Below are 18,027 nucleotides of genomic sequence, written 5' to 3'. Positions count from 1 at the left end.
TATTAACATTTGGATTGGAATCGAATTAGGGCTACAAACTGTTCGAATTAATAAACCGGATGCAGGTATATTCAACTTTGATGCAATTTATATTTGAATTTAAATCGGTTCTTATTGATCAGATTTATGCTGGATTCAAATCGAATTCGGATTGCCTGATTGAAATGATCTAAAAATGATTTTAATATTATATTTTATTAAAAATTAATTGAAAATATTTATATGAAACTTGAAACTATGAAAATTTAGTAAAATATCATTTTTAAATTAAATTAATTAATTGATACATCATAAATTTTGAAATAAATTTATTTATTTATATAATAAAATGGCATGCATATAATAACATTAATTTCCTTTACATTAATATATTCTGAAATGTGAAACAAAAAAGCCTGTACAATATATATATATATATATATGTATATATATATATATATATATATATATATATATATATGTATATATATATATATATATATATGTGTGTGTGTGTGTGTAAATATATAATTTAGCAATAAATAATGTATAAATATGTTTTATATATGTTATATGTAAATTTATGTTTTTTAATTCAATTTTTAATTTTTATTTATAAAAAATATTAAAAATTGTAATTTGAGGCAAAAAGGGGATTTTTGCAAAAATAGCAAGGCAAGGCATCTATGGCCCCTTGAGACGCATAGATCTCGAAAAATTATTAAAATAAAAAAAAATCACCCCAATCGAACATCGAAATACAAAGTTATGGCCTTCAAAAATTTTGCATACATTGAATGTGCAACCTGCGACTCAACCACCAGGTCGAATGAGTCAATGATCAAACCAATCATTTTCTTGACAAAATCAACGGTTGTAACCGTTTGACAGATCTTGACCGAACGAAACCCAGAATCCTAATCGAGTGATGATTCGACAGATTGAGTCAACCACATGTTGAAAACATTGATTTATCCTCCACTTATTTGACCAATATATTGTTTCAAGTAATTAATGACTTGGGATTGGTTTTTTAAGTCATGACATTTTCATCCGACATCTGTTATACCTCTGATCTACTTTCTTGTTGTGCTTGCAGCATGATAAGTCTAAAAATTAACTAATTACCCAACAAAACCAACGAAACTTAGAGCTATATAGCCAAAGCCAGAGGGTGAAACCGTGAAAGTAAATTACAAGGAAGAGAATATCCAAATAGCTATTATTTATAACGTTTTCATTGTCTATTTGGTGGCTGCGGAGTATCATTTATTTTAAGTATTTATTCAAATATCTACTTAAAATAATAAGTGGAATCACACAATAAGTGATAAATAAATATTTATTGATGTTTGGCATAAAAGCCAAGAATAAGCACTTATTTTAAAAATAGATGCTTAAAAGATAATCTGGCTCAGGACTGTTTATGTTAAGTGCTTATTTTATTTCGGTGGGACAAAATTATATTCAAAAAATTTCGAAATACCCACATTGCCCCTTTCTATAAAACCTTACCGTTTTTTCATTCCTACGAAAGTACGAATCATAGGTGACAGTAGTGAACCTAGGTGGAGGCGTGAGCAACCAGGGAGGGTTTCACAGTTCATGCAAGTGAAATCCCCCTTTTTTTTTCTTGATTTCTCACCGTTTTGGGCTGCGATTCTGCTGTGTTGGGTTTTGACCCATTTTTTGCCATTTTCTCCCAGATCTATGTTTGGAAAAGAGGCAAAGACAACTACTCGAGGGTAGCCTCTTCAATGCTAGTTATATTCCTAGCAATTCTTTTTTATGAAAATGTTAATATCCAATTTATGCAAGTAGAAATTGTGGTTAAATTGCTAATATTTTCTTATGATTTTAGTTTATCTATATATAGATAGATTAATCATGAAAATATTATTTATTATTATTATTACTATTATTGTTATTATTATTATTATTACAATAAATTATTTTTTCAAATTATTTATTGTATTCTCTTATATAAAAAAATTATTTAATAGTGCCATGTGTGTGACACATGGGCCCATGTTTGTCTTGAAGGCTAGAATTGTCATTTTCATCGAAATAGTTCAATATAATATTCACAATATAATTTCATCGAAATAGTTCAATATAGGGTTATAATTATAAATTTCACAAAAAATAAATACTTTTTGGTTAAGTAAGTCACCAAAAATACCCTCAAACACTAATAAGTAATTATTCAGATATAAGTAATTATTCAAATAAGTACTTATTTTCCGAGATCACATTAAAGCTCCACAAGGGGCGCCCCACAGACACTCCACATGCACATCTCAGTGTGGATTGAGATCATCTCTCGTAAATGTTATCAAGAAATGTTCTCAATACACGGTTGGAATGTATTGTGGGGTGCTAATGTAAACTCTTATTTTCCAAACCACTTATTGGCCGAATATGACCTTATAAATATGAAAAGCAAAAGAGAGGAAAAAACTCTTCATATATAGACAAGGAGCCCATGAGGAGAAGACTAAGACAAGTTTGAAAAGAAACATGAAAAGAGAACATGATTTACATTATAGTCATTTTAGTCACAACATTACAATACAAAAGCTAAGAACACATCCATCCATCCATCACCACTCCTAGTCGTCACGGCCTTATTCTCTTTCGTATAATTATTTTACTACGGATGAGGGTGTAGTAATTAATTTGGCATCAACAATTTGGGAGGAGGTGGACTTAGCTGATGCGAGGGCAAGCTCCTCGTGGATGCTTCCCAGTTGGCTGTTGCACGTTCTGTCAATGGAGTTGGACAATCCTAATGACTTCAACGCTAGGTGAACTGCCTTTTGCCCTGATATCGAATCCGGATCACCTGCCAACAAATATGTTCCAACCCTCTATCAATATCATCTCACACCGCATATCTCATACATAGGCGCGTCCTAAACATCCCAATTTTATTGTGAGATATGCAGTGTGAGATGATATTGGTAGAGGGTTGGAATTAATGTATTTTGTTGGCAGGCAATCCCAACTTCCTAATATCATCATCGCCTTGAAAGTGGGTCCCTGAATTTCATATCAACCATTAAATATCAATCTAATCACTATTATTCAAGTTTTTCTATTTGATTTGATTATTTTATTTTTTTTACTAAACATATAAATCAAATCAAGTATTCATTCAATGACCCTGTATCTCCTGCCCACAACAACTTTGCCCACGTTTACCCACAACACACTACCTTCATGCATTCAGAACATCTCCCCATACATAATACTATATAGGAAGATGAGATATTCCCCATGTGTGGCTGAGATGCTATGTGGGTAGATGTGGGCAAAGTTCTTGTGGGCTGGAGATCCATACTCTCATTCAATTCCCTTGGGGCCTTGGTCTTAAAACACCACTTTATGGTAATTAACGAAACCAGGTCTGATACCTATCAAATTCAGCTACATTTGAATCCAATCCATTTATTGGAACTTTAAAATTTAATACACTATATTATTTCTAAATTAAGGAAAATCTTAAAAGGATTTTAAACATTAATTAATTTTTTATTTATATAATATTGAATTTATTAACAATAAAATTTATATAATTTTATATAAATAAATTTTAATTGGACTTTGATCGGATGAACCAAATCTCCCTTCGATCTGATTATTAAGCGGATGTAAGTCCTGATAACTATGTCGAAAAATAATCGATGTTGGATTCTCGGACTCTATTGGCAGTTTAACAACTTCAGCCCCCTATAAGCATATGTGATGATTGCTGCACTTTTTATGCTGCATTTCGATAGATTTCTAATGACATGTGTGGTGTCATAATGCACACGTGTAACGAGACACATGTGAATGAAAGTGCAGCACAAAAAAGTGCAACAGATTCCAACTCTGCTTTCTATCACGCAAGCACAGCCTCTTGAGAATCTAGATTTCCTACGCGTATGTAGATTTTCCATGTGTGAGTACAATTAACCAATGTTTCAACATTTCAGACATCTTTATCTTATTTTTAATTTATGAAAAATTATAATTTAATTTAGATGAAATAAAAAATAGAGAAATTCCTAGGATTTCTAAAATTAGGGTTTAGCTTTCCACCACTTAACTAAGCACGCCTGAGCATCAACAGACCATCGATGAAACACATTTGAGACCAACAATAAAGTTTTTTTGTTTGGCCTTTTCTCTTGATTTCATTAAGCAAATAAGCAATGAGAATCTTAGAATAAAAAGTTGCCTTCTATCTTGAATTTATCATATAGAAGGTGAGACATATGAGAGTTAGGGATGGATTTTGGATGCGGATGTGGGGCATGTGTTGTCTTGTCAAACCAAGCTACAACAATGGTAGAGTTCAACCAAATGCATTGTTTGGGTGCTGTAGAAATCCACATTGTTTGAATATGTATATTTTGTACATTAAGTGTAAAAATCTGTAACTAGTCATAGATCCCCTCTATTCTGAGATTATCGTTGCTAATCTAATTAATGATTTAGAGAAAGGTCAAAGTGAGTTCCTATATTGATTGTCTCAACCTCTCAGGTGTGTAGTTCTCTGTCCATGGTTGGCCGGTGCTCAGGCTTGCAGTTCTCCATCCATAATCCATCAATGCTCAAGCATGTTATTCGGTGGAGAAAAACCTTGAGCAAGAAGAAAAAATAGCGTTTGAGAAAGTTAGAAACCCAAAGAGATAGATGAAGAAACCCTTCTCTTATCCCTATTTTTTATTTCACTTAAAATTTAATGTAATTTTTCTTATCTTAAAAATAATAAGATATGCACGAACGTTTCAAGTGCTTTTTAAGTCTATTTGCACATGAAAAATCTACATGTGATGCCAATGTTGACATGGCGCCCTGCAATTGGGAGTGCAGGAAACTATGCAAGACGCCATGTGTAGGAGATCCAGACTCCATTCTAACTCCCCTCCCATTTCTCTTGTTTGAGCCTTATCCCTTGGAGCAGACCACCAATAATTTCTCTACACAACCAATGTCTGTCAGCACCCAATTTGTGCTCAGCCCCTTTACCCTACTTCTTCGTACCTTCCTTCTAGACCCCAAAAACTTAGAAATACAACCAAATAAACTTGAGACTTTCCAAAACCTAAAATATCCTCTTTTGACACAACCCACAAGACAAATAAGAACCTTGAGATCAATATCAACATCTAATCAGACATCATCTCCGACTTGGAAAACTATAACCTAGTTATACATTAGTTTTCATGACTAAACTTCAAAGATCTATTAATCATGTTAACTTCCTTTCTAATGGCTCAGATCTATGTGATATTCAATTTCCAACTCCTCCAAAATCAAATCCAACATATCCATCACCCCAAGACCACTAGGAAATAATAATAAGTGAATCCCAATATGAATCTACGATAACCAATTGTAAAAATATCAATATCTCATTCTGATGACCTTGAACGATTACCAAGATTGACTATATCTTTCTCATATCAAAACCATCCACTTGACTCCTCACCCTAATCCAGGCCTACCTACCAAATTGTAGTTCAAAATTCTTTCATTTGACCCCTAATCAAGCCAAAATCTTATTTTAGCAAATCTCATTAATTAGAGCTTATCATCCATCATCCCAACTTCATATGAACAATCAGACTTTACCACTGTGTTTGGAGACCCAAAAAACCCTAACATGTCAAATTTCACGACCAAACACCTCCATTTTACTGTTGAAAAAGTAAGCTTCCATATCAGATCCTCTTGTTAATTGGAAAACCATAAGCTAAGACCATGATCTGAACTAAATCAGCCAATCTACACCTCTGATCAAAGATTTATCACTTCTATGAAATCCAAGACATTCAAAAGTGTCAATCCACTAAATTTCTTTCCAAAATTCTCCTGTTTGACCCTTCATCAAACAAAGATTCTATTTTAATAAATCACGTTAATCCGAATTTGTCAGCCATAGATCTCCATAATTCCGACCTTATTTGTTCGATCAAACCTCACTACTATGTTCAGAGACCCAAAAAACCTTAGCACATCAAATTTCATGACCAGATTCATCCGTTTGACCATTAAACTAGAAAGATACCATTTTGACACACCAGATTAAATTACCATGTCATCTATCCCAACCTGAAGCCTCAAAAGGGTGATGGCTGATGTTAGACCCATTCTTGACCCATTAGAACACTTGGACCAATGAAATAGAGCCTAATAGACTCAAGAAGCCCAAAACCCCAAGATACCCCCACTTAAAGCTAAGAAAAGACAAAACCACAATTAAAAGTTCATCAAATTTATACTTTCTGCCACTAACAGCCCCAAATATGAGACTCTCATGATAGGCACGTCCCAAGCTCCAAATTGGATGCACAAAACCCATGAAAACCACCCCCAAATCTAAGAAAATGTTTCACCAAATAGGAAAGCTTGATTAGACGTTTATTTCTTTGAAAAATCTTTACCTATTTATGTGAAAACCTCTGTTGAATCCCAGGCACTGTAGCTAAACAAATTCAGACCTGACCCCCTCCCTTTCTCTATAAATATTGATCTATTTCGAGCTCAAAGGGGGATTGGAAGGAGAAAAACCAAAGAAAAAGAGAAGGGAATCTAAAGAGAAGAAGATGAGAAAAAAGCATTTTTTCTCAACCTCTGTAATCCCAAAGTCCTTGAATATCAAACTTCAAATCTGCCCATCTGTCTTCAACTACAAGATTTGAAACAAAAAATCACACCATCCATCCCAGTATCTTATTCAAGCTTCTTTGAACTTGTTCCCATTACTGAAAAGCTCCCGTCAAGGTACATACGAAAGGTAAATCTTTCATTTTAACTTTTAAACCTGATTTCATAATCTCTGTTTTTTATAGCGTCTATTTGGCATCGATGTCACTGCTCCAGAAAACAGTGCCACGTCAGAAAAAATGATGCTCCAGGAAACACCTGTTTGTTTGGAACTGTTTTTCCATAAAAAATGGTGCTTTAAGCCATGCCTTAGAAATCGAGAAGGCGTGGTTTGGAGCAACACCAAATTTGGCATTTTCTCAGATTGCAGCTCATTGCTGCCAATAAGGACGTGATGTGGTAGTGACGTGGACTTCCTATAATGGGTATCAGTGCTGAAAACAAACATGGAGCACTAGTACCAAATAGAAATTGTTGTTGTTGCTCTAGAAAATGTCCTACCTGCGAGCAACATTTCCAAACAGAAAAAGACACCGTTTTCTCAAAAAACGGTGCTTCCAACCCACACATTAATAGTGTTGTATCTACAACATCGATGCCAAACATATACATAGTTTTTCTGGGTTGCTTGAGCTTCTGAAATGTTGGAGAACCATTGTTTGCAATTTTTCTTGACTAAGAATAGAAGCAGAGAGGCGAGGGTCTTAGGGAAATCAATACCTAAGACCCAATAACATCACCTCAAAATCGGTCTTATGAGAAGTTGAAAGCATGTCCTCTAGATTTAAGAAATTCCTACAACCATTTTTGTTTTTCTCTGAAAGAAATTAAGCTTGAACAACTCCTGTATTTGGTTGCTATAGCAGCTTGGAGAGAGGGGTGCCTAATACCTTCCCTCTCCCAATCCTTGGGACCCAATATCAAATACTTAAATTAAAATTTTCAAGTCTGAAATTGAGGGCCCATTCCTCTAAAAAATGGGTGGTGACTCCATCTTTTTGAGCCGGCCATGAGCTTCTTGGAGCTGACAACGTCTAACAACGATAAGCACTTTCTTTTTCTCCTTTTTCCTTCTTCATATTTTGTTTGCAATCAATCTTCTTCTTATTTGTTGTTTGATTTTTTCTATCTTCTTCTTCCCATCAAAGTTGGAGTTATCAATGGTACTCTAGTGGAAAGCAACATATTAGAGGTCTAAAAACAAAGCAGGTACTCTCTCTATTTTGCAACCTAGCTTCTTCGCGAGAAAATTGTGGCAAAATGAACCTAGCAAACAAATAGTGGCGCACAAATCTCAACAACTCGTCTTACTCATCTTTAAATGACCACTCTTTCATGAAGTTCTTCCTATCCATCACCACCCAACTCCACTCTTCATCTTTTTCAACCTCCGAGTAGTGGTGGTGAACAATAAATGGTGCACCCTCCCTCCCTCTTTCTTCTTCTTCTTCTTCTTCTTCTTCTTCTTCTTCATTTCCACATATCCCATGTTCATTTCTTCCCCCGTATGTTGAACTTGAGAGCATGGAATATATAAAAAACTTGAATTCCAAATCCTATGAAAAGGGGAAGATTCAAAACTTTTAAGTGAGAGTCAAGATAGTCCCTTGTCCCAAATCCATAGAAATCTGAACCAAAGACCTCTTATTTAGTTTTTTTTTATCAATTATCTCAACTTTGCAGTTTCTCCTTCATCTTCGATAACATTATCGATGATGAATTTGTTGAGGGACTTCAGAGTGAAGCCGAGAAAACCCATGTCACTAATGTGAAGCCAAGCTGCATTGCGTACGTCTTGTCTAGACATCCCACCTTAGCCAATGCTTCTTGCCTTCTTCTCTTTTAGGAGGAGTTCTTTTATTGGATTTTGAGAGGGGGGAAAGTTAGTCAATGGGGTTTTGGTTCCCATTGGCAAAGAAACCCATATTCTTATTTCATATTTATGTGGGAACTAGGGAAAATTTATTTTCCTAGGTACCACTTACTCGGGTAAGCGATACCTATCTCTTAGGTGGGTAAATAACTTTACACTTGGGGGAAAGTTGTCAATACTCGAATGGGACAAAAATGCCCCTTTCAATAATGGATTTTTATATCTAAAATGGTCATTAACTTATTTACTTGGGAAACAAAAGAACATGGGTAAATGCACTTACCCAGGTAAATGTTTTTTGGGAAATACTTATCTGGGTAAGTGCATTTACTCGGATATATAACTTACCAAAAAGCGAACGGAGCCTTAGGGCTTCCATGATGACCGATATGGTGTACTATAATCATTTTTCAGGCCACTTGTTGTCCATGTTTGCACATAAAAGGAGCAAATTTTTTATACTTAATTTGCCCGCCTTTCGATGGCGATTTTTGTTGGCAGGAGACACTACTTGACGATTTTGAATGAGGTTCTAGAGCAATGGCTAACATGATACATTTTCTCTGAATGGGAGGTATAGACATCAACTTGGCTTCACATATATCTCTATAGTTGCAAATGATTTGCTTGATTTTTTTTGTTATAGCGAGTGTTGATGAACTCATCGATGATATGATCGAGATTCAATGAGCTGAGAATCTCGAGAGTGTCATTGTATTGTTCTTCTATGGCCCCATAGCTCCCTCATACGAACCTATAACCCCATCTCCCAAACCAAGTGTGTCCATAAGCAATGCCGTAGAGTAGGTAATGGAAGTTGCTGGTAAGAAGTTGCAGTTGTTACCATTGTAGGTAATGGAGTTCTTCCTTTCTACGGTCCACGGCGGATATCCTTTTGAGGCAGGATTTAACAAAAGGGTAAAACTAGTATTTCATCATTTCCATCAATACTTCACAATGATGGCCATTGTAAAAAAACTTGGGGGTACTTTAAGACAATATGTGAACAATAAGGGCAGAGTCAGTCAATACCCTAAACCTTGGGGGTGCTTTAACATGGGAAAAAATAAAATGTCAAATTTACCCTCCACTATTCTTCAATTTTTCAAAATAAAGTTCAATTAATGAAAATTTTCAAGAACTACGATTTGCTCCTCATATCTTCATGATGGTTCAGATTGAAGGCATTCTAAGTGGGAGAGGTTATGAGGGAAGAGAAAGAGGTGAAGCTGAGCAACCACAAACTGATTTTATAATGTAAAGGCGAACCTACTGGTAGTGGTGGAAATTGGGCAGGTTGGGTTGGGTTTGGTTTGGGTTGAGCTTCAACCCAACCCATCTAACCCGCCAACCCATTAATGACCCAGCTATATAAAATTAAATGGGTTGGGTTCAACCCAAACACGCTTTAACCTAATCCAACCCGCCCAAACCCATTAATCTAATATTATGGACTTAAAAAACAAACCAACTCTCTCTTAACAAATAAGTTGGCCATAGCTTGGTGGTAATTGTAGTTATTATTTACACAAGTGGTAAAGGTTCAAATCACATTACATGCATGCTATTTTTACACAAAGTGGCGAAGCCATTTGACTATGTTCGAATTTTGGGTTTGACCGAACAACTTAGGTTCAAACTGGTCAGACCAACTTGAACAATCTAATTGGATTATCTTCGACCTAATCACATCAAGGGTGGTTGAACCGTTTAGATCTGGATCAATCTGGTCGAACCGAACCGATTCAGTCAATGGTGGATTGACTTGGACCGGACCATATCATGTCTGTGCACTAATTTGGGACCAAATCGACTGACTCAACGTAAGTAAATCGGGTTGGGTTGTGTGGATATTGGTCGGCCGGACAGTCCTGACTGGGCAAAGCACATGGACACCAAACCATCCCACCCGGAACTATTTTGGATTCTGGTCGACCCGGATCGACCTGTACTGGGTCGGGTCAACTGTGTGAATACTGGTTGGACCGGACAACCCAAACCAAGCAGAGCAAGCGGTACTGAATCATCCCGTCCGGAGTCTATTTCGAATTCGGGTTGACTTGGATAGGCTTGTGTCAGGTCGGGTCGGGCTGTGTGAATACTAGTTGGATCGGACGACCCAAACTAGGCAGAGCAAGTGATACCGAACCACCCCGCCCGGGGTCTATTTCTGATTTAGGTTGACCCGAATCGGTATATGTTGGATTGGGTCAAACTGCGTTGAACTGGTCTGAACTTGGGTCAAATTGATTTGGATTTATGTTGGATAAAGTGTGTTGATTCAAGACAAAACTAAATTTAGTCAATAATTAATAGAAAATTAATGCATTAATTATAAATTATTTAATTCAAATGAAGAAAATTAAAAAAAAAGGCTAAGGAATTAATACTTATGTATGTAATGGTTAACCCAATGGTTATCCACAACCCAACCCATTTAAATGGATGGATTGGGTGATGGGTTGATCACACGACCCACCAAGTAAATGGGCGGGTTGGGTGAAAAATTGCCACCCCTAGGCCCTACCTACTGGTGTGTTGTTCTATAAACAACAAACATGGGAGAGAGAGGGGGGTCATAAACCTTGAAAGGCAATGAAGTGGGAGGCTTTGACTTTGAGAGTGGAAAACTCCCAATAAACTCCTCTAGGACCAATGGTGGTACTAAGAGCGCCCCCACTTGCAATAAACTCCTCAACTGCCTCTTTGTTACCTAGGTATGGAAATCTCCTACGCTCATACAGGTGGGCCATATCTTTCTCCTCCTTAAATTGAGGTTTCAACGTCCACCAACCAAGCAGAGATGTTTCATTCCACAACCAAGCCATACTGAACATTGTGTAGGTATAGAGTAGAGCTTTGCTTATTTGCTTCATTATGAGGGGTAATTTGGTCCTCTGAGTGACATCAGGACATGTGGCTTTCAAGTGACACCTCGGTGCTAAGTAAGGTGATCACCTCGACAGGTCGGCTTGAAGCTCCTCGCAAGGCTGACCTAAAAGTACATCAGCCCGACTAACTTGAAGGACCACCAACTAAAGAGCGACCTACCTAAGGGACCAGCAGAGGTAAGAAAAGTACTTTAGGCAACCTACAAGGCATGCTCGTTGACTTTTCACATAGATCTGTTGTCAGACCGAGTTCTCTGGAACATTAGTGAGTTGACCGTTAGGCTAGCCTACACACATCATGCGCATCAGAGCCAATCGGACGGACCTTATCCCTTTGCACAGATTATGTAACTGACATTACTCCCCAACTTAACAGAAATGGCTCTACAAGGACCTGAGACCCGTTTTGAGAAGGTCTTTGAGCACCCACACCTATATAAAGGATTCATTTCTACCTAAAGAGGTATGCGTGATTAAGCTCTTGCACTCTTTAATCTCCTAAAGCATTCTAAGAAATCCTCACTGACTTACGTATCAGAGTGCCCACCCTAAGTAAAAACAATCCGAGCACTCTAACTCTCCCCTTTTGCAAAATCATACAACTCGGCCAACCTTAGCTTGGCCATCTCAGCTGAGCCACCGACTACAAACATTTGATTCAATGTCCGAGTCATCTACCATGTAAGAGCCACTAGATCACGTGACATCACTTCTAAAGGTAGTAATCCTCCTTCCCCAACCCTATTTACTTGAGAAACCTCTGGGCACTAGATAATTTCACCATAACAAAAGCCTATAGATCAAGTCGATCTCTACATGAGACATTTCTTCGAACAATCATAAGATGTTCATTGAAAGGAAAGGAAAAGCAAAGATCTAGTGAAACTTAGGTGTTGATGAAAAGTTGCAAATTTAAGATGAGGAATCATACATGCTCTTTCTTCTCGATGATCTCTAAACAAAGAAATCGGGATGGTGTGGAGGGCCTCAATTTGTTTAAGTTAGAGATGAATTAATAGTGATTATCAACTAATTACAAGTCTCCCAACCTCCTAAAATAATATAGGGTATTTTAGAATTTTTTGAAAATATATTAGTCACATGTGAACAGTATGATGGAAAGTTAACGACAAGGGAGCTTTTAGACAATTGTCAAAAAACTTAAGGGTAGAATTAGTCAATTTCCCAAACCATAGGGGTGCTTTAAGAAATTTACCCTAAATAAAATAATAACTAATCAACTAACAATTATAAACATTTTACACTTCATATTTCAAAATGCAAATTTCTCAAACAATTCAAATAACCAATTTAGAAGAAAAGAAGCATATGAAGAATCATCTGTATAATTGGATATTAGATTTATGGTCATTCAATAGTTTAGAAGAAAGAAGACAACTTGGGAGGCTATATTTAAAATAATTAGAAAATAGTTTCACTTGATACATCCAAGAGAAACTAAGAACTTGATTGGCGTTTTTTACATTGAACTCTCCTAAAACACTAAAAGAAACTAATAAAACCTGATTTTCCTTGTTGGTTTTTCATTTTTACTCTTTTTATTTATTTGGCTCATAATTATTGAAATACTTTATTCATATATTTTGAACTATAAAAATGCATAAATATATATTTTATATTAAATAGCTAAATTATGGTTGATACTTGAACTTAACGCCTTTTTATGCCTCGAGCTACACCTTACGTCATGAGAATTGACTCTTGAGGCTTCTCAAGGTGCAAATCTGGTTTTGGAGTCTAGACATGGTAATTGAATGCCTAAATGATTTGCTTTTACCAAAAAAAGGGAAAATTTCACTTTAGTACCTTGAACTTTGGGGTAGTGTCAAGTTAGTACCCAAACTTTCAAATGTGTCACTGTAGTACCTAAACTTTCAAAAAGTGTCAAGTTGGTCCCTGTCGTTAACTAACCGTCAATTATCTATTGAAAATGTCAAAACTACCCTTTAAAAGAAGACATTGTTCATTGTCTTCTACCTTGAGACTGAACCGGTTGAAGTGTTTGAGATTCTAGACTAATGAAGTCATTGTCTTCTACCTTTAGATCTGAAACACATTATTGTCTAATTATTTCTTTGCTTTCAGTTATTGTTTTCCTCTATTATATTTCATATATATTTTTTTTCTCTTTTTCTTTAAAGATAATTGGTTCAGTGGATAACTGAACCATCAATTTTGAAAGTTTAAAATATATGAATAGATAATTTACGGTCCCTGACGTTCAATTTCAAAGTTACCCTTCAAAAGTGTAGGTACCCTTCAAAGTTTAGGTACTACAGTGACCTAAATTGACACTACCCCAATGTTCAGATACTAAATTGATGGTTCAGTTACCCTTCAAAGTTTAGGTACTACAGTGACCTAAATGTCAAAGTTACCCTTCAAAAGATAGTTGGTCCCTGTCGTTCACCTATCCTAGTAGTGACACGTTTGAAAGTTCGGATACTAAATTGACAATAACACTATCCCAAAATTCAAGGTACTAGTGGAATTTTTCTCAAAAAAATTAGAGTTTTTATTGTTCAGTCCACCACAACAAATCCTACCTCCATGATACAATTGGGGAAGGTGAATTTAGAATTGTAAACTGGAGTGCAGTATAGTTTTACAAAAAAATTTGCCAGAATGATCTATAAAAATGAAATAGGAGTTGAGGTATGCACCCCCACAATATTCCACAACACATCCCCGCAAACATCTCTCAATGATAGTACCAGACCCCGATGATTCTCCCGGGTAGCAGACCCGATGACGCTCCCGGGAACATCTGCGCAGATCTGAACTCGTGAAGTCGTGAGGTAGGGCTCTACGGGTAGCCGCCTAGCCGGATAGGATCTCTTTAATGACGCTCCCGCGATTCGATCCCGCTCCACTCTTCCGTTCAACTTAATGAACTTATTACTTGACTTTGACTATCAGTACACGAACGGCGTAAATTAGTGAGTAAACGTCAATCCGTCGTCTCTGTTCTTTTTCTTACCTTACCTCCCCTCGACCGAAAAGTCCGAAAGGACCGAAACAAAGAAGAGTTCTGACCTGCGAACCTTGTCTTCCGCCGCTGCTCTGCCTGCAGTGGGAATAGATCAAGGAAAATGTCAATTCCAACTCTCTCTCACCTCCTCCTCCTCCTCGCTATTATCCTTTCTCCATCTATCATTCTCTTCCAAGCTTCCGCTGAGTCGGATTCGGACCGAGTCGCGGAGCTCCTGAACATCCAGTCTCGATCCAAGTCTGGTGTGATCCATCTCGACGACCACAGCCTCAATCGCTTCCTGACCTCCGCAAAACCTAGATCGTACTCGCTCTTCATTTTCTTCGATGCCGTCCAACTCCACGACAAGCACGAGCTCCATCTCCATGACCTCCGCAACGAATTCGGCCTCGTCTCCTCTGCTTTCATCTCCAACAACAAGGATACCCCTGCCCAATCGAAACTCTTCTTCTGCGACATCGAATTCAAAGAATCTCAATCGACCTTCGCCCTTTTCGGCGTCAATTCCCTCCCTCACATCCGCCATGTCGGTCCCCAGATCCAAAACCTCAAGGATTCCGAACCGATGGACCAAAGCGACTTCTCCAGATTGGCTGAATCCATGGCCGATTTCATCCAGTCCAAGACCAAGCTCACAGTGGGTCCTATTGAACGCCCTCCAGTTATCTCCAATAAGCAACTAGGGCTTTTGGCGGTTGTACTGATGATATGGGCTCCGTTCCTTGTGAAAAGGGTTCTCGCCGGGGACACCCTGCTTCATGACTCAAAGCTGTGGTTGGCGCTTGCAGTGTTCGTTTACTTCTTCAGTGTTTCTGGGGCAATGCATAACATAATTAGGAAAATGCCCATGTTCTTGGTTGACCGGAACGATCCGTCAAAACTCATCTTCTTCTACCAGGGGTCGGGAATGCAACTCGGAGCAGAGGGATTTGCTATAGGATTCCTGTATACGGTGGTGGGGTTGTTGTTGGCCTTCGTGACACATTTGCTTATTCGGGTTAGGAATGTGACTGTGCAGAGGGTGTCTATGGTATTCGTGCTCTTGGTTTCGTTTTGGGCTGTGAAGAAAGTTATTTATTTGGACAACTGGAAGACGGGATATGGAATTCATGGCTTCTGGCCTAATAGCTGGAAATGAGATTGCAGCTGATTGAACTTTTGAATATATTCCGTGAGGTGAGGAATTTGTGTTAGTTAGAACTTGAAAGTACTTTTAACTCGCTTTGTGTTTCTGAATTATGATATTGCAACATAACACTTGTTGAGTTTTAAATCATTATAAAGAAAATTGTAGTTTGCTCTTTGAATTTTTCTTGACGCCTAGAATGTTGAAGTTGTGCTTTTATTATGAGGTTTTCATCTTATGTTCCATTTGATGGTCTGATAGCTACTGGATTTTGACTGTGTTGCTTCAGATTTTAAAATGCCCTGTGACATTTGGGTTCATCCTCCATTCTTCAAAATATTTCACTTTTTGCAACTGAAGAACCGTTATACACTATTATAGTTTATTACATATATTGGCAGATATAAATTTGAAAAAAACAATTGTGTTCGAATGCCCTTTTCTTATTGGTGGTGCACAATATCACTAATCAAAGAATGCACTTTGATAACTTGGTATGCTTTTTCAGATCACATATGACTAATAGCTTAAGACAGTCGGTGCACCATGGTTTATTTTAACATTTGTTTCTTTCGACTACAGTGCAAAAATTTTTCAGAAAATGGAATCATTGTTATGGAGATCGATTGCTCATGGAGCAACCATAGAAAGGCATATGAAAATACACCATAGTTGTCAAGGCAATGCCTAGGTGACAAGGTGTCTGTGGAGGGTTTCCTTGCTTAAGCTTTTGTATATGGTGCTATGAAATGTTTTTATATTCATTATTTTTTGTGAGATCATTATAGTAAAATAGGCATTATTAAACTAAACCATTCATTTTGTGGGTTTATAGTGTTGTTGTTAAGGTGTTGCTTTAACATTTTTGGTGGGTGTAATCATTCTCTTTTTTATTTTAAGAAAATTTCTTTATTCTTTTTCTGTCGAAAAAAATACTAGTTTCTTTTTATTATTTTCTTATTTGTCTTGGTTCAATAAATACACATGTTGGTATATAGTATATGCTGTCTTCTTTTAACAAAAACTGGTCCACATTCCACAACCCTTGTATCTTCTGAATTTCTTTTCTTGTTTTTTTCTCATTAATATGTTGATTTTTTATGTTACTATTTGAACTTTATACTTTTTCTATTGAAGATTATTTCTAATTACTAGTGAAAGATGGTTGCTAGATGCTATGAACCTAGGGAATAACCCTAGAATTCATGATTATTTTTATTTAAAAATATCCGTCGCCTAGGCAGCTAGGCTACTAGGCAACAAGGTGCACCTTGTCACCTAACCTCACCTTGGTAGGGTACTAGGCACTTTGAAAACTATGAAATACACAATCGTTGAACTTGTGAAATTTTAAAGATTGCAGAGTTAATGCTATGTTGGAAGGTAATTCTTATTCAATTTTTTTTTTTTATCAATATCGAAAATTTTGAATAGTGTTAAGTTCAAAACTACCACCAATGCAGAAGATTTTTTTTCCAAAGAATTGATAATGTTATTCATATGTCTTCTCAAAAGAAGGAAAATGATTTCATTGGTTTTGTACTCTTCAATCAAATGCCAAGGCTCAAACTGCTTTAACCACAACCACTATAGTGGTTTCCCATTATTATTATTTCCTGGTATTGTTCAAATCTCTTCCAAATCAATATTTTACCCTTCCCTCACTTGTTTCCTGCATTACAATGATAACTGCTATTGTCATGTACCTTCCTGATGTTATCTTTGTTGCTATCTTCATTTATACTCTTTTATCAATAACAACCAAAAGAGATTTATTAATAAAATGGAAAAAGCCAAAGAGTACAAAAGACAGTCCCTCAGAAGAGGAAGAGACCAAGGAAGCCCCAAGAGGAGGCAAGCTACAAAAAAGAGCAGAAATAGGATAGACATCAAGTGCAAACAATACTAAAATGCTGCCCATGAGGAGAGATCCTCAAAATAACTCTTCTTGTAATCCTCTCCTTAGTCAACCATCTTCCATATAGGCATATAGTTAGGATAGACATCAAGTGCAAACAATACTAAAATGCTGCCCTTGAGGAGAGATCCTCAAAATAACTCTTCTTGAAATCCTCTCCTTAGTCAACCATCTTCCATATAGGCATTTAGTTAGGCATCCTTGGGATCATTCCAAATGAAATCTCAACTATAGATGCCAAATATTTAGCCTCAGCTCCAAATAGGTACATTGGGGAATTGGATCATAATATACCAAGATGACCATACTGCAATGGGCTTCAAAGGGTTTGATAGAAAATAAGAGAGAAACAGAAAGTTGAGGGAAAATTCATAAGGGATTTTAGGGTCAAGGAATTTCTCAAAATTCATTCTGGGATTTCCTAAGGCTCCGTTTGGTTTGTGGGATGGGGATGAGAAAAAGGGAATATTCCGAAAATATTCCTTTTTCTTTCATTTGTTTTGAGGGAAAGAGAGGGATGGGATGAGAAAAATGTGGAATGTCAGATCCCAAAATGGTGGATTTGAG

The 18,027-nt window shown here is 36.8% G+C and overlaps 1 protein-coding gene across 1 annotated transcript; it reads left to right on the top strand.

Moving 5' to 3' along the window:
* The first annotated feature begins 14,098 nt into the window (after positions 1-14,098).
* LOC104585661 (putative dolichyl-diphosphooligosaccharide--protein glycosyltransferase subunit 3B) lies at positions 14,099-16,402 on the top strand. Its single transcript, XM_010242613.3, has 2 exons — positions 14,099-15,592; positions 16,125-16,402. The coding sequence occupies exon 1, from the start codon at positions 14,517-14,519 to the stop codon at positions 15,552-15,554; it is 1,038 nt and encodes a 345-aa protein (XP_010240915.1). The 5' UTR covers positions 14,099-14,516; the 3' UTR covers positions 15,555-15,592; positions 16,125-16,402.
* Positions 16,403-18,027: the final 1,625 nt, after the last annotated feature.

The sequence above is a fragment of the Nelumbo nucifera genome, chromosome 1 (assembly GCF_055504915.1).
Source record: "Nelumbo nucifera cultivar China Antique chromosome 1, China Antique-T2T, whole genome shotgun sequence".
Taxonomy (NCBI): domain Eukaryota; kingdom Viridiplantae; phylum Streptophyta; class Magnoliopsida; order Proteales; family Nelumbonaceae; genus Nelumbo; species Nelumbo nucifera.
This window is presented reverse-complemented; position numbering and strand designations above follow the sequence as displayed.

Excerpts from the sequence above, each read along its gene's own strand:
- LOC104585661 (XM_010242613.3), top strand. The coding sequence starts at position 14,517 with ATGTCAATTCCAACTCTCTCTCACCTCCTCCTCCTCCTCGCTATTATC.